The sequence below is a fragment of the Apis mellifera genome, linkage group LG8 (genome assembly GCF_003254395.2).
Source record: "Apis mellifera strain DH4 linkage group LG8, Amel_HAv3.1, whole genome shotgun sequence".
NCBI lineage: Eukaryota > Metazoa > Arthropoda > Insecta > Hymenoptera > Apidae > Apis > Apis mellifera.
In genome coordinates this window covers 1561456-1579299 of record NC_037645.1, presented here as the reverse complement: position 1 = coordinate 1579299, position 17844 = coordinate 1561456, and the positions used below count along the sequence as shown (strand labels likewise).

At 19.1% G+C, this 17844-nt stretch overlaps 4 protein-coding genes across 11 annotated transcripts; 1 reads left to right on the top strand and 3 right to left on the bottom strand.

Annotated features, from left to right (window-relative positions):
• Positions 1-313: 313 nt before the first annotated feature.
• Positions 314-2184, bottom strand: LOC725368 (probable serine/threonine-protein kinase DDB_G0283337). The gene is made up of 4 exons (XM_001121229.5): positions 1976-2184; positions 1297-1495; positions 1043-1209; positions 314-968 (listed from the first exon to the last, which is right to left on the bottom strand). The coding sequence occupies exons 2-4, from the start codon at positions 1467-1469 to the stop codon at positions 346-348; spliced, it is 963 nt and encodes a 320-aa protein (XP_001121229.2). The 5' UTR covers positions 1470-1495; positions 1976-2184; the 3' UTR covers positions 314-345.
• Positions 2185-2814: 630 nt separating this feature from the next.
• On the bottom strand, positions 2815-12140 carry LOC552710 (asparagine synthetase domain-containing). 6 transcript variants are annotated; one of them, XM_026442475.1, is made up of 7 exons: positions 10517-10677; positions 5575-5657; positions 5307-5507; positions 4258-5181; positions 3760-4172; positions 3490-3688; positions 2815-2845 (listed from the first exon to the last, which is right to left on the bottom strand). In XM_026442475.1, exons 1-6 carry the CDS (start codon positions 10539-10541, stop codon positions 3514-3516), a joined length of 1821 nt encoding a protein of 606 aa, XP_026298260.1. In that variant the 5' UTR covers positions 10542-10677; the 3' UTR covers positions 2815-2845; positions 3490-3513. The 6 variants fall into 6 exon arrangements, with proteins under 6 accessions (XP_026298260.1, XP_026298261.1, XP_026298259.1 ...); XM_026442476.1 differs by lacking the exon at positions 2815-2845 and having other exon boundaries at positions 3471-3688; positions 3760-3988; positions 4046-4172; XM_026442474.1 differs by lacking the exon at positions 2815-2845 and having other exon boundaries at positions 3471-3688.
• On the top strand, positions 6381-8721 carry LOC552717 (hydroxysteroid dehydrogenase-like protein 2). 2 transcript variants are annotated; one of them, XM_006558652.3, is made up of 8 exons: positions 6381-6448; positions 6736-6899; positions 7003-7216; positions 7287-7492; positions 7607-7801; positions 7934-8104; positions 8175-8303; positions 8408-8721. In XM_006558652.3, exons 1-8 carry the CDS (start codon positions 6435-6437, stop codon positions 8518-8520), a joined length of 1206 nt encoding a protein of 401 aa, XP_006558715.1. In that variant the 5' UTR covers positions 6381-6434; the 3' UTR covers positions 8521-8721. The 2 variants fall into 2 exon arrangements, with proteins under 2 accessions (XP_006558715.1, XP_625095.1); XM_625092.5 differs by having other exon boundaries at positions 7898-8104.
• A 1849-nt stretch (positions 12141-13989) lies between the features above and the next one.
• On the bottom strand, positions 13990-15828 carry LOC113218958 (superoxide dismutase [Cu-Zn], chloroplastic-like). Of its 2 annotated transcripts, none has more exons than XM_026442478.1 (4): positions 15687-15828; positions 15029-15104; positions 14515-14727; positions 13990-14387 (listed from the first exon to the last, which is right to left on the bottom strand). In XM_026442478.1, exons 2-4 carry the CDS (start codon positions 15092-15094, stop codon positions 14133-14135), a joined length of 534 nt encoding a protein of 177 aa, XP_026298263.1. In that variant the 5' UTR covers positions 15095-15104; positions 15687-15828; the 3' UTR covers positions 13990-14132. The 2 variants fall into 2 exon arrangements, with proteins under 2 accessions (XP_026298263.1, XP_026298264.1); XM_026442479.1 differs by having other exon boundaries at positions 15354-15725.
• Between the last annotated feature and the right edge of the window lie 2016 nt (positions 15829-17844).

Here is a 17844-nt window from a genome sequence, read left to right as displayed (position 1 = left end):
TTAATATGGAAAATATATATGGTTTTCAATATATTTATATAAAGATAAATTATATTATACATAAAAATATTATATTTATTTGTACATTATATTTATTATAGATTAAGTTATATATTAATTTATAATTATATATATAATATTTTTATAAAAAATATTTTATTTATCTGAATTAAAATTTCTTTTAAACATACATATAAAATATATACTATATTCCTTTAAAAAATATATTATTTTTTATATTTTAAAAGTATGTCTATCTTGTCATTTTCATATTATGTTGCTGTTATCATTTAGTGATGTAACATGATTTATAATATTATTCAATAGATTGTAATTTTTGCAAACTCAATTATTCCTATTATTTGAATTAAATTCATTATTTACATGAAATTCAACAACACATTGAGGCAATTCAGTGGTAATTATTTCATTATTAATATTCAAATTAGATAAATTCAACGAATCATCTACATGGTAATTTGATAGATTTTGATTTATTGCAATTGCATTCTTCACAAAAATTGGAAGTTCCTCTGATGATACTTCTTGATATAATTTTGTTTGTTCTACAGTTTGTTTAAATTCATTTAAGAACACAGGCAGCTCATGAGACAACATTTCTTTAAACATTTGTTCTTGCTTGCTACATTCTTTACTTTCTTCAAGACTAAATTTCATTAAATCAAACATTTGTGTATTTAATGTTTTTTTATTTTCTAATTGTTCATTACTATGTTCCTCTTTTGAAGAAATCAATTTTGTTAATTGTATATTTCTTTCCAAAAAACTGTCATTCATTACATTGGAATTAATTGTTTTATTATCAACATTTTCAGAAGATAATTTAAATATTAAAGATTCATTGAAATTAAGATTTTCAAATTTCTCTTTTTCTTCCAATAATTTCATTTCTTCCGAAATATCTACAGGTGTTGCTGGGCCATATTTTGGTCGTTCGGGAACTTTTACTATAAAAAAAAAAAAGTTATTTATTTAAATTATAATAATGTAGTTACTTATTGCAATATTTTTTCCATTGTACCATTTAATAAATCTTTAGCTACATAATCAGCTGCTCTAAATAATTCTGCTTTTACTAAAAAATTCAATAAAACACTTAATGTTGGTCTTTTTTTACCCATTGTGGCCCATTCTGATAAAAATATTTCTGCTGCACTTCTTTGGTGATTTGCAGCTTGTTCAATCATACTGAAAATTTAATAATAAATGAAAATATAAATTTACTAATTACATATAATTATATATATAATTATTATACAAAACAAAATATTATACCTGAAATGTTCAGAATTAAATTTTGGAAGATTAGGCATATCATCATTTGGTATAATTGCCATTAATTTTTTCCATGAATCTGATATATTTAATATTTGTGAAAGTATATATAATTCTGCTGGTCTTAATTTTCGTAATTCTATGTCTAAGTAAATTGTACTTTGTGACATCATATTAAATGTTTTTATCAAAAATCATTCTAAATGTTTTTATGCAAATAAAAATAAAATTATATAAATAAAAATAAATGTATTATTTGTGCAATAAACTAAGAATATAAGTTTTAACTTTCCAATATTATTATTTAATTTTATATTTTCAAATACATTTATTCAATTATATAGTATATTAAATAATAAGCATGTTATATAATAAATAAATAATAAATTCGAATTTATATTATTTTCTCATTTTTTTAACATTTAATATTAAATTTATATATATAATTTTTATGAAAAGTTAATAAAACTATTGTATATACTATTGTATATTAATATATTGTATATTAATATATTATAATATACTATTTTATACATTATAATATACTATATTACTTATAATCACTATTATAATGAAAATTGAATAAATTAAAAATTAAAATAATATTAATTAATATTAAAACAATTAATGATATATATATAATAGTTTAAATAATACAATAAACAAAATAAATATATACAAATTGTTCAAGATTCTTCCGTATAAACTTTTTCATTAAGAATTGTTAAATTCTAAGCAAAACAACCGAGCAACAAAATACTAATAAGAAAACCGCAAGGAAATAAAATCAGAAATATTATTAAAGGACTGAATACATAGAGTTTGATAGTTATAGAAGGGAAACAAATTAAAAAATTTTGATAATGCCATCTACCTGATAAAAAGACACACTATGCCATATTACGAAATAGCGAATAGATGGTATATCATCATATTGGGGTAAAATTAAAAACAATATAAATATTGTATATAAGTCCTATCAAATTTCTATAATTTATTTCCTTTTATTATTTTCTACTTTCTATATTAGAGATGGATAAAATTTTAATACTTAAAATTACTTTAATAAGTTTTTTAATAATTTATTATTCAAAGCATTCAATATTCATAAATAATTAGTGCCAAATGATCGAGATTATATAAAGAAGGGATCAACTATAATAGCTATAAATAAATATTATTTAAGCATTTTAAATAAAATTATTATTTAAAACAACTATTTAAAATGTTAATTATTTTTCACATTAATTAATTAGTGACATATATATTCTTATACATATAGAATTATTATTTTAAAACATTCTATGTTCAACATTCTCATAAATATCAGTACCCGAATGGATAATAAATTACCATTTTTATAGTCATTGCGATATTAAATAGTATAATTTTTGTTATCATCGTATTGGCACTGAATTTGATATACAATGATAATGAAAGTTATGACATTTAATATCATAATTGCATTATTATTATTTGTATTATTTTTTTCTTAATTAATTTTTTCCTTTTTTATTATTTTTAAACCAAAATTAGTGAAACTGAAAATCTGAAATATTTATTCGAATTAATTTTAACGCAAATTTCGTTTTAGAGCTCGTTTAAAATCTTTCTATCGCATTTAGTTTTATTTACAAATAGATGAAATTAATTTAATTATTTCTATCTTTTAATAAAATTATTTTAAGATAAAATTTATTATAAATCGAAAATATGATTAAAGCCATATGTTTAACTTTTTTTGTTTTCATATACAGAATACAAATCACTAAAGTAATTTTTTACTATGATTACAGGACATTTTTTGTAAAAAAGTGAATATATTAAATATTGAATAGAAAATTTATTATTTGTATATTTTATTTTATTTGTAAAAAGATCAATATAAAAAATTTATTAAAAAAATATTTTTATAAAATAATAAATTTATAAAATACAAATGTATGCTAAATTTAAACATACAAAAATATAAAAGTTCTAATACATAATATAAAATATTTAACTTATTAAAAATGCATATAATTTTATAATAAATTTCAAATTCAAAAAAATATAATTGAAAAATAAATATATATAAGAAAAAAACCTAGATAAAATTATGTAATTATTTGTTAATTATTTCATACAAAATTAGAAATAAAACATTGAGATAATAATTCATAATAATAGAGTAATAAAACATATAAAACCTACCCATATATTTTTGTTCTCATTATTTTATAAACGATATGATATATCTTTAGCATTTTCCTTGCCATTAGCAATTCGAGATCCAAATTGGAAAGCTCTTTTAGGAAAATTAGCAGTGTTTCGGAAACCAAGTTTATATGCTACCAAACGTAAAAGTAATTTGTCTCCTAAGCCTGATGGCATTTTATCTGTTGGATAACACCTATAATTAAATAATAACTTAATCTTATTTTTTATTTTTTTATTTATTATCATTTTATTTAATCAATTTACCTTTCCCAAGGTTTTAATTTTTGAACATATTCCACTATATTTTCATCTAAATATGGTAATCTAGATTGTCTTCCATGATCTGATACAATACGATCATCACGACCTAAATTTCTTTCAGAAATTCTAGCTAATTCAATATTTAATTCTTGAGTTAATGCATCCCAACCTTTATGTCTTAATATTGTTCTGTGTCTCATATATCCACCGAATAATTCATCTGCACCCATACCTAAGAGAAGTACTCTACATGGGGATTCATAAATATCAGTACCCGAATGGATTATACCTTTTGCGCGACTTGCAAACCAAACAGCACAACCTAAACTTTCATCCAATATAGTACATAATGGATGTAATAAATTACAAATATGGGATGAACGATACTTTTGTAATTCTGCCTGGCTGACATTTACCTAAAAATATTATTACATTAATTATTGAAATATTTTTCATACATAAAAAATTTTTATAAAAATATATTTTGTTTTAAATATATACTTCTATAAAATTCCATTTTCGTTTTGGGCAAATTTTTGTAAGTTCTAAAAATGTTTGTTTTCCAGTTTTTCTATCTGGAACATCATATTGGTTCTCCATATCTTGTTTTTCATTATTTCCATTATTAGATTTTTTAGAAGTATTAATTAACTTTTCGAATGCAACATTAATTAAATCAATAGGTTCATTTTGTGATATGTATTTATCAGCAATTAATGTTAAAATAGCAGAATCCAAGCCTCCAGAAAATAGTACACCTATTTTTGAATGATTGCATATAATATTTTCTTTGTTTAAAACTAATTTAATACATGTTTTACAAAATTTTGGCTGTTTTTTTATTCTAACTTCTACAGCTTTATAAAGAAGTTGCAACAAATGCTCAACTCTTTTATGAATATCTTCATTTTTTAATAAATATTCTAATATTTTACAAAAATTCTCTAAATAAGGGCTATTTTCTAAATATTCCAAATCTTTAATATGAGGATGTAAATGTAGATATGTCAATCCATCTGATTTTAATATAGTTTTTTTAATATCAATGTCTATACCCAAATGTGTTTCTAATGTCTCAATAATATCTGTAAATCGCAAATCTGGTTCTTTCCATGGATAACATGCAAGATTTATTCTTAAATTAGTTAAATTCATAACAAAAATTCCAATTGCAGGAATCTCTATAATTTTATTTATTTGTTTACTGGCAACAGATGTCAAAGTTAAAATATTTTCATCAGTATTTACTTTTAAAAGTAAACTATGTCTTCCTATAATATCTCTTCCAAAATATAAAAGATTATTGGTTTTCTGAAAATATATAAAACTATATGGACCTTGGATTTCTTTAAATACTGATAATATATTTGAAGATAATTGTAAAGTATTTAGTAATATGTTAGTATCACATGTATTATCTTGAGCCTAAAATAAATAATATGATTATTCAATGCAAATGCATTAAATAATTACAATAATTAGTATTACATAATATAATTACATAATATAATAATAATAAAAATAATATAATATAATATAATAATATTTACCAAGTTTCCAAAAAATATATCTCCATTCCAAAGAAGAATATTACCATTACAATCTATAGCAGGTTGTTCAATCAAATTAGAACCTTGCATCCATAATATAGAAGCAACAAAGTGTCCAAACCAATTGGGCGTTAAATTTTCAGCTTTTTCAATTATTCTATCAGGACCACGAGCATTTAATAAATTTTTACAAGCTTCCCACTGAGACAAAAACAATTGATTTTATAAATAATTGATAAGAATTTATATTCATATATTATAATAATACCTCATGTGAAATTTTTGCATGATTTTGTGAAATGTTACAGAATATTCCGCACATTGTTATATCGATATAAACATAACCTCGATCTATAATTATGTTACAAATAAATAATTAATAAATATTTTACAATATAAAATTATAACATATCATAAAACTTCATTTTTTAATAAATATAAGAAATATTTTTTAGATTTCTTATTATTACTAGTAATAGTAATCAATGACGATAGAATTAGTCGATAGAATTAGATAGTGATAAAATTATTGAATAAGTAACTATATTAATTAATTTTATCACAAATTTTTTCAAATATGTATTTTACTTATACTTTACTTTTATTTGATTTAAATATAATTATACATATATATGTATAATATAAAAAAAAATTACAATTATAAAAAAAAATACAATTTAAATGTTCATATAAAAGCTTAAGCTTTTAAAGCTTAAAATAATTTTAGCATTTTCATTAAAATATTTAATAAATTTTTTTGCATTTATTTGTTTTAATATACATGCATTTAAAAGAGAAATAAAATTTACAAAGTAAAATATAAATATAGATACATTAAATTTGAATATCTTTCTATGCTTTATCTTTCCATGCTTTATCTTGAATTTTCGCCATATTGTTTAAAATAATAATATTACAAGTAATAATAATTTAAATTCACAAATTTTTATTATATAATTTTTTTTTTATTATATATAATATTAACTTGTTAAGCGATAAACGAATTATTAAGCAAAATTATTATTTAAAGCATAAATTCTATTTGTTTAGATATTTTTAATTTAATTATTGTTACTTGATTAAAATAATTATTAGATTTATAATAATTCCTCAATTTATATTTGAAATATGATTAATACAGGGTTTGTATTATAAATTTAACAATCATTTAAAAATATAAGATTTTTTTTAAGGTTGCGCGTATCGATTACTTAGAAAATTTATTAAATTTGTAAAAATATATATATATATATATATATATATATATATATATATATATATGAAATTATTAAAATTAATTTATTAAATTTTATATATAACAATTAATTATAAATACATATAAATATATAATCATTACAAATAAATAATAAATTTTTTAATCAGTTATGTTGACTATAACTTTATAGTAATAATGTCATATTTAATATAGAAAACTTGCTGGTCGAACAATTTTCATTACTGGAGCTTCAAGAGGAATTGGAAAATCCATTGCTTTGAAAGCTGCAAAAGATGGAGCAAATATTGTCATTGCAGCTAAAACTGCAGAACCACATCCAAAATTACCAGGCACTATATATACTACTGCTAAAGAAAGTAATTATATGTATAATAAAAAATTTTAAATAATATTTAATTATTTATTTTGAATTTTAAATAATTAGTAATTTTTTTTTATCAAAAAATATATTTCTTTTAGTTGAAGAAATAGGTGGAAAAGCTTTACCTTGTGTAGTAGACGTAAGATTTGAAACAAATATAATTTCTGCAGTGGAAAATGCTGTTAACAAATTTGGTGGTATTGATATTGTTATTAATAATGCAAGTGCAATTCATTTAATAGATACATTATCCACAGAAATGAAAAAATATGATCTTATGAATAATATCAATACTAGAGGAACATTTCTAGTGTAAGTATAAAAATATTCTCAAAATTATGCAAATCATAAATGATAATATTATTGTGATATTTATTTTAAGATCTAAAGCATGTCTACCTTATTTAAAAAAAAGCTCAAATCCTCATATAGTAAATATTAGCCCACCATTAAATTTAAAACCAATATGGTTTAAAAATCATATTGCATATACAATATCTAAATATGGAATGTCAATGTGTGCTTTTGGAATGGCTGAGGAATTTAAAAATGATGGTATTGCTATAAATACTGTTTGGCCAAAAACTGGTAAATTTTTAATTATATTATTTTTATTCTATTTTATTTTATTGATTATTTAAAAAAGGTTATTTGTTTGAAATTTTTATTTATTACTATAAATTTAAATTTATTATTTTTTAGCTATTGCTACTGCTGCATTTGAAATGTTAGTTAATGAATCAAATGATTATGCTCGTAAACCAGAAATAATGGCAGATGCTGTGTATGCTTTAATTTGCAAAGATAGTAAATCTATTACTGGAAAATTTTTAATTGATGAGGAAATATTAAGAAATGAAGGAATTACAGATTTCACAGATTATGCATGTAATCCAGGTATATTAAATGCAATATAATAATTTTATAATAATTGATATTTTATAAAAAGAATTGATGACAATTGTTTATTTTCTCATTTTTTTTTTTTTTTAGAAAATAAAGATAACTTAATGTTAGATTTATTTATAGATGAAAGTTCAGATAAAATAAATGTATTAAATAAAATCTTTCAAAAAGATATAAATGATGTAAATAATAAATCAAATGAAAAAATTGCACAAATATTTACTGTTATTCAAGCTAACTTGAATCATGAACTTGTTAATAAAATTGGAGCTATATTTCAATTTAATGTTAAAGGTATTTGCCAGATTAAATATTACTTCTTTTTTTGTTTAATTTGGAAATGTTAATTGATATAGCTTAATAGGTAATGAGGCAGGTACATGGTTTTTGGATTTAAAAACTGGAGATGGTGTAGCAGGTAAAGGAAAACCTAATCAATCACCAGATGCTACTCTGACAATGGATTCTGAAAACTTTTTTGCTATGTTTTCTGGTAAATATAACTTTAATTAAATATATATTTAATTTTATATTAAAAAATAATTTTTTCTAATAATAACTCTAAAATAACTTTTTCTAATAACAAATTATGTTTAGGAAAATTAAAACCTGCATCAGCATTTTTAATGGGAAAACTGAAAATTAGTGGAAATCTTCAAAAAGCAATGAAATTAGAAAAATTGATGCAAAATTTAAAATCTAAACTCTAAAATTAAATTTTCTCTTTTTAATTTAAGAAGTATATCTTAAATTAAAATGAAAATATTCTTTTCATATTAAACATATTTTATTTTTTTAAAATTAAATATATATATAATAATTACATAAAATATATTATATATAATATAATATATAAAATGATATAATATATTATAAAATAGAATATAATAAAATTACAATAAATTGGATAAATGCACATAAATCAGATTCCAATTTGAAATATTGAAAATAATTCTTGATTCCAATATGATTCTATCCATTTTGAAATTTTTTTTGTATTTCATTGCGCATAGAAAACAGCAATAAATGAAAGGAAATAAGAATTAAGAGTTAAAATAAATATATTTGTTTTATAATATCTCAGTTTTATGAAATTCAATAATCCTGTGCAATTATTCAATTTTTATTGTGTATATAATTTTTAAAGATTAATATAAAATATATTTTTATATATTTTTATAATATTTTGTATTTTATATATTTTTATTGTTATTTAACAATAGATAAAAGAAAACTAAATTTTTAAAATATTATATATATAATTTTAAATAAAATTTAAAGATATTAATAATATTTAATATTTTTTTTCAAACAATAGATTCAAATAAACAATAATTTATTCCTCTAATCTTTATTTCTTCATATATTCCAAAGAAGATAAACCCTCCCAATGTTATCCAAATTACTCTAGGACCCACACCAGCAAAAAGTCTATAAAATTTTGAAATTTTAAAATTAAATTATGCAAACTTTAAAAAATTATAAATTAAATCTTACCCTTGTAAACCTTTATCTTTATATATATCTTTTAATATATATGATATTTTTAATTTTGAAATTTTTTCATTTCTATGTGAAAGCATTATTCTTGTTTTTATAACATCAAATGGTGTAGTAGCAGTTGCAGAAATACCACCTGGATATTAATATAAAATTAATTATATATTAAATAAAATTCTACTAGAATAATAAAGTTTTAAACCTGCAATTGCTCCACATATAGCACTTTCTATTGGAAGAATTTCTCTGTTAACATGTAAACTCCAATTTTTTTTTAAATATTCCCATATAGGAAATTGTATTAAACTAAAAGGCATATCTCTTAAAACAGTGCTCCAATAACCACAATACAACATTTTAAGATTAATATCTTTTCTATCTAACATTGAAACTTGTTTTTTTTGTTTTATTACTTCTACAGGTACTCTTATTAAACAAGCTACCTGAATTTAAAGTTTTTGTTATTATGATTTAATTTTCAATATAATTTTAATTCTCTTTCTTTTTTTTTAAATTAATCATTCAAATTTACCATTTCTGCTAAAGATGCTGAGCTCATATGAAGAAAAGAATCATATTCTTTAGGTACTCTATACTGTGCTATATTTTTAATACTTTCATATGTTACAAAAAATAAAGAAGCTAAAAAAATAAAACGATTTAAATAATCGTATATTATACATTAGATTATACATATAGATTTAATAGTTTTTAGTTAAATATATTTAAGATAAATCTATTATTATAGATTTAAATAATTATATATATTTTAAGTGATTTCATTTTATAATAGTTGTTTACCACTTGGTGCAGAACCAATTATTACAGGAAGAATTCCTTTATAAAGATTAGAAAATCCTCCTGATTTTATAAATCCTTGTTTAGATTGTAATCGCGTTTTTAATGTATCTAATGGAAATAATATTATATCAACTATTGTGCCAGCCAATCCTCCTGCCTATTGAAATCAATATTAAATTATTTAATAATAATCAATGCAATTTTGAATTTTAAAGTACATTACATATAATTTATTTTTTATATTTTATATTTATTTTTTATAATTTATTTCGAGAATATTATTCTGATTTTTATAAAATATATATCAGTAATATATAGAAATTTATCTTTCTATGATTAAAATTTGCAAAGAAATTTTATATATTATATTACATAATATTCAAAAATAAATATTTTATTACTTACTATTAATGATGTAATGAAAATACATTTCATATTTAACGATTTACTATATGTTGTCATGATGTTTTAATAACTTTATTTTTAAACTACGACTTTCACGTACATATAAAAAGTATATTTAACCTGATATACAATAGTTCATTAAATATTCACATAACATTAATGTTGAAATAATATTTTAATATTATTATTATAATATTTATCAAAAAATTATACGATACGTGTTTTTATGATGTTATTTAAAAAAAATATTATTGTAATTCTAAACTACTTATTTTTAATTTAAGCAACATATAATTTAATTGTCTTTTCTTTATTATTAAATAATTATTACAATTTTTTATAGAAATAAGTTATATTTTTATATTTTAAGTTTATAATTTATAAATAATTAATCATTTAATTAATCTAATTAACCACTTAAAAATTAATTTTATATGAATTTAAATAAAAATCTACATTTATTAACCTAATTCTTAATTGCGTACAAAATTAAAAAAAATTAAATTTTTATTTTTTAAAATTCACTTTTTCTATATTTTTAATTTTAAAGATTTCTACGATAAGATAATTTTAATATTATTATATTCATTAATAAAATTTTATAACTATCTATTTAATAAAAAAAATAGAATTCGTATCTGATCCTGAAGTTTTACGAGAACCAATCGATTGTATTGTCTGATGAGGAATACGAAAACCTTCTAAAAGTGTTTTTTCTTTTCTTATATTAAATGATTGACTTGATATATTTGTTCTATAAGATGAAAAATATGAATTCGATCCAGTTCTATTAATAAAAATGTTTTATAATGTTTTATTATATTTTTACTTTTATTTTTTAAAATATATTTTTGAATGTTTTAACTTATACCTTATTGTTGAATTTCTTTGATTAGATTTCATTGGTGTAGTTGTATTATTCAAAAAGTTTGACGTTTCATTTTGCATTTCAAATGACATCAATTTCTTTTTTTGTTCAGTATATTCCATTTTTAATTTTACATATTTATCTCTAATTATATTTATGTGTTGAGTAAGGTTATGATAATGTGATTTCAATGTTTCATATTTTTGATCCTTAAATTTATAAATTATTATTAAATTATTAATTATAAATTAATTTATATTTTTTTTTTAATTTAACGTATAAATATTAAGAAGAATAAAACAGAAAGAAAACAGAAACTACACAATTTCATAAAAGCGTTGCATCATGATTTTCATTTGATTACTTTGAAAACCACATATTTTATGTAATGATTCTAATGATTCACTCAGTGGAACAAAGAAATTTTCTACTTTTGATAATGATGGTTGTTGTAACTCAACGGAAAAAATATCAATCTGTTCACATTGAGGACACTGTTTTTCAGCTTGTGAAAGAAAAAATTTATTTTTATAGGAGTATTAAATAACATAAACAATATTTATTAATAATTTATTTTATTTATTTAATTTTGTTTATTATTACCTTGTTGTATGCATCCATGACAATATATATGACCGCACTGAGTTAAACAAAATGGTTTTTTTCCTCTATTTGTCGTTACAAAACACTTATTACAAATGAACGTATCCATATCTTTAATATATTGCAAAATTTCTTAAAACTTTAATTATATTAATTAGTATAACTATAAATATAATGATTATTGTAAATTATAATATTATAAATTATTATATTGTAATATATTTTTCAATCTTTTTAAATTGATCATATAATCGTTCGTATTTTACATTTGAATTGAATTCGTTACTTTGAGTTCAATCGGTAATGTTGGAAATAACATAAATTTCTGATTTTTCATTTTTAAAGTTTTTGTAACATAAAAATATTATTTTCTTTAAAATATGAAAAATAACGCTGATAAAATTATATATAAAATTTTAAGATTTCAATTTTTAATAATTCGGTGAAAAAAATTTATTTTGTTACTTATATTTATAATTAAAAGTGTTAATTATAATATATATAATTTAATTAAAAATTCTTATTTTTGTAAAAAAATCTTAATTTCTAATAATAAAATTTACTTGATGAACAAAAATATTAAATTAAATATTAAATATTAAATTGCAATTGAATTGTTCTACTTTTGCACATTAATGTTAGAATGTTATAGAAAAAGAATATTTAAAACATTATAAAAAAAAAAATCGTAGTATAATTTATATTAAAATTTTTAAAATATTGCGTATCTGTATATGAATATATTCACAAAATATTTTTGAAATTTCGATTCTAGAGATAAATAAATATAAAAATATATAAAATCAAAAAATAAATTAGCTAACTTTTTCATGCTTTATGATCATTATTATTACGCAAATTTTGTCATTATTAATAAAATTCTTTTACTGTTTTGCTTTATGTTATTATTACGTAATTATATACACTCTTAGTTTTTTTTCTATCTTTTTTTCATATTCTAAGGAATATAATCGATTGAGATAATGGAAATGAGAAAATGAATCACATACTGGTTATGAATTATTTAGGTTATATAATCAGGTTGCATTAGATAAAGTGAGGCATAGATAGAGTGAAACGCTGTTATTTCTTTCCATTTCTCTTTGTTTAAAGCAAATTTAAATTATTTATAACTTAAATTCAATCAATATTTTTGTATAATAATTTTTATATTTATTTTAGTATCTCACAAATTTATTCATTATTTATTAACATTCTATATATCGTAACATCTTTCATTTTGATCAAAGACATAAAAATTAACAAAATATGAATTAAATTAATCCGACATTCAAAGCAAATATAATTCTATTTCTTTTTAAGAAATTTATTTTGTATATTTAGAAATTAAAATATAAAATATATTTAAAATAATTTTAAAAGAAATAGAACTGAGATGTTAAATTTATTTGATTATTTCTGATAGATATATAATCACAAAATCTAATTATAAAATGAAAACATCTTTTAACTAAAAATATTACATTTCTAGATAAGATCATATTATAACATCACGTGTGCCAATGAGCAAGAGAGTGGAATATCTATTTTCTTTTACTTCTATGTTTTATCGATGATCAAGTACTAAGTTAAATAATATTGGAAATATTAAAGATCAAAAAATAGCATAAAAATGAAGTGAAATTCAATCATATTTTTAGTCAAAAAATATGTTGTTATAATTTAAAAAAATATTATATATTTCAAATATGTAAATGAATGGATTTTAATAAAATTTCATAAATAAATCATTAGATTTTGAATAATAAAACTTATGTATATAATAAATTTCAAAAACGCAATTCTGGATTAATTAATTTTTTATGTAAATTACTATATGTAAATATAGTAATAAATATAATAGATTAATGTTAAATATAATAAATTCTTAAATATTTTTTATAATATTAATTATTTAATATTATATAATATTATAAATATGAAGAAATATAAGAGATATTGTTTGATATTAATAATGGTAATATAATTAAATATTATAATATAACAAATATAGAAGTTTATTATTTTTATTTTAAATTTTATATTTCATTTTATTTATGAAAAACTATAAGATATTTGAGAATCTTTAACCTAAATTCTAAATTTTAAATATAAAATCAAATGAAGAATCAAATTCAGTGAAATCTAGTTAGCTTCGATAATACCACAAGCCCAACGATCTCCCGAGTTTCCAGTGGTTGTAGAAAGACTACTGTTCCCTTTTCCTAAATCATCTTCATCAGAATGAACAACTATTGCACGTCCAAGAATATTATTCTTTCCAGTCAAAGAAATAATGAAATCTTTGATGTGTACATCTGCTTCACCTTTAGCGTTTGCTCGAATATTACCTAAATCGCCAACATGTCTTATTGGACTATCTTGTCCACCATGGGTAACCTAAAATGCATATATTAAATAATATATATTAATACATACATATTAAATAAGTTTAATTTATCATTTGATTTAATATATCGAGAATTAATTGAATATTATGTATAATAGTTTTATATGTATAATTTACATTCTCAGGATTAAAATGTGGGCCAGTAGATGTGCAACCATTTCGTAAATCTCCTTTTTCATGTACATGGAAACCATGTAACCCTTCTGTAAGTCCACTTATTTTTCCAGTAATATGAACAGAATTATCATCATTTTGAACAATAGTTAGTTTACCCGTTACATTTCTTATTTGGGCATTATGAGGTATCAAGTTGACATTTGCAGTTTTTTTCTGTTTTTTATAATAATATTTATGTTATTATGGTTTGCAAATAAGTTTGTATAATATTATATAAAAATTAAAAATAATAGTAAAAATAAAATAAGTTTATATAGTATATAGTAATATATAAAAATTAAAAATTAAATTAAAAATTTGGATTTTATATTATTAAAGATTTTGTAAAGATTCAATTGCGAATAATATTGATGTCCAATATAAAATCAATCAATAATAGTTTTCAAATATTAATATCATAGACAAAAATCTAAATATTATTCTAACAAATATTATTGTATTTTCATAAACTTACCTTCTCAGTCTCAGTGACAGATTCGACAATTAGAATTCCAAGTAGTAATACAATTATTCTATTCATAATGAATGTTCTGAAAACAATTTCAAATAATTATATATAATTTAATTATGAAAATTTAATTTTTTTAACTTTTAATCAATTTAATATTAAATCATTATTAAAATCATATTAAAATCTTTTTTATTATTACTAATATCATAAATAATTATAAATTTTTTCATAAAATTTAATGTTAATTAAAATGAAGTCGATTAAATTTGAAAAATGGCAAATAAATAATTTTCCAAATTATATTTATATTTAAAAGGGATACACTTACATAATAAAATATTAAAATTAACAATTTAAACAAAAATTTATAAATGTAATATAAATTTATATTATTATTTATAAATTTTAATAATTTTTTAAATCAAATTTTGAAATAAAATTATTATAATTGTATTAATTGTAAAATTATATAAAATTATTATAATTTTTTTTATAAATTATTAAATAGCAAAATTATTAAAAATGTAATAGTTATAAATCAAAAAAAAGTTTTCAAAATATGCACAGGTAAAATGATAATGAATAAAAAATTATAGTTAAATATTATGCCGTATACAAAGAACTTGCACTTGAAAAGTGAAAGGAATTGAGTATCACGTACACGTTCTTGAAGTCATAGATACTGACTAAGTGACTGGATGTGAGTTAAAGTGCTCATATAAAAAGAGATGATTCTATTAAACATATCCCCACTCATCATTTCTTCAATGAACACCTGCTTCAAGAACGACCATGTATCATTAAATCATATATTATCGCTACAAAAGCGATCGTTAAAGATGATAAAAAATTTTAAATCTAGATTGACAAAAATATTTATTATCTACATATGAGATCATCAGTAAAAAATGATTAGACTTATATCTTTGAATTAAATATTAAAAAAAAAAATGTGTTGCTAATATCATGACATCATAGAAATAGAATCAGAAATAATTTTTCAAAACAAAATAAAATAATAAATATTTAAATATACGAATATATTTTTTTATATTTATTTATTACGAGTATTATTATAAATAGAGGAAAAAATATAAATATGGGATATTCGTTTTATTTTTTAATATAAAAAACCTCAAAATAATAATAAATAAAAAATTAAAAAGTTTGAAGAATTTTATATAATATATGCTGCATAAACATAAATATTATAAACTTTATACAACTTTTTAATTTTTTTACTTTTATAAATAAAAGCAAAATCCGATTAAATACAATTTCATATATAATAGTAATACGAGACACTGAACTTATTATTGAAAGAAATAATAAATAAATAAATTAATAAATAAATTATATAAATAAATAAAATAAATAAATTATGAAACTATGTTAAAGTTTTAATAAAAAGTTTTTATTAATATACAAACATAATAAATAATAGACATCAAATATAATAAAACAATCACAATTAAATTAACAATTTATCTTGTTTTATAATAACTGCATATGTAAATTCTGAATCTTATACAATCACTCATAATTAATATGATGGCACAGTATATAACTATATAACTTTATAACTTATCTTTAAAATCTTCAAAAAATTTTAATCATATTACTATTAGTCAAGTATCTCGTATTTCTATCAATTTATCATTTCATTTTTTTTTATTTTATTTTTTTATTGTAAATAAAAATATAAATATTTTAAATTTTCATTAATATACTACGATTATTATAGTATAACTTACCTTTTTTATTTTAAAAATCATAAAATAAATTAAAGTAAATTTCACTTTAATAAGTGCGCGTAGAAACTTTTTATTACAATCGAAATATAAAATGTCCATTAAACAAAAGAAAGATAGCTATCAATAACAATTGCCTATGAAAAAGATATTTTATTCGTTATATATATATATATATATATATATATATATATATATATATATATATATTCGAAGTACAATCAAAATTATTAATATAGATCAAAACTTTGGTGTCTCATATTTCCATTCTATTTCAATTCGTATCTTTATTTCTACTTAATTGTTTAAAATCTTTTCGAAATCTGACATTTTTCTTCTTTGATATTTTTTTGATATAAGAACATGATTTATGAATTCAATATGTTGAATAATATTATGGGAGATATACAGAATTGTTAGACAAATTTAAAAATTAAGCAACGATTATTTTGATATAAATATAAGATATAAATTGAATGTTCATGAAAAATTTTTCTAAATAATTATTATTTAATTATAAATTCTAAAAGAAAAAAAAAAGATTAATGTATGTTCAAATAATATTAAAACCAATTATTATCATTATTTCCTTAAATTATAGACTTATAAATTATTTGAAAAAAAAATTATTTTTTAGAATGTTTGTAATTTCACTTTTATTTTATATTATTTATTTTGTAATTTCATATTATTATTTTTTTATTATTTTTTTGTTATATCTTTTATTTTGTATTAATACAATTTTATTGTTTAATAAAATTGAACAACATTAAGAGAACATAATACATAATAAAACAGAACATAACAACATAATAAAACAGAAAATGAGGACAATTACAACATAAATTGTTCTCTTTTCTCTTTTTAATTTTTCTTATAGCAAATACTATAAATATTATAAATATTTGTGAAATAGTGCTAACTGACTTGTATGAACGTGAATTATCTTATTCATCTACGTAATAATATTTGCAATTAAATTTATTTCAATATATTTTCTTTTTATTTTTTTTAATTAAAGTTTAATAATTTCTTATAAAATATTAAGTTTAACTTTTAAATTTTAAC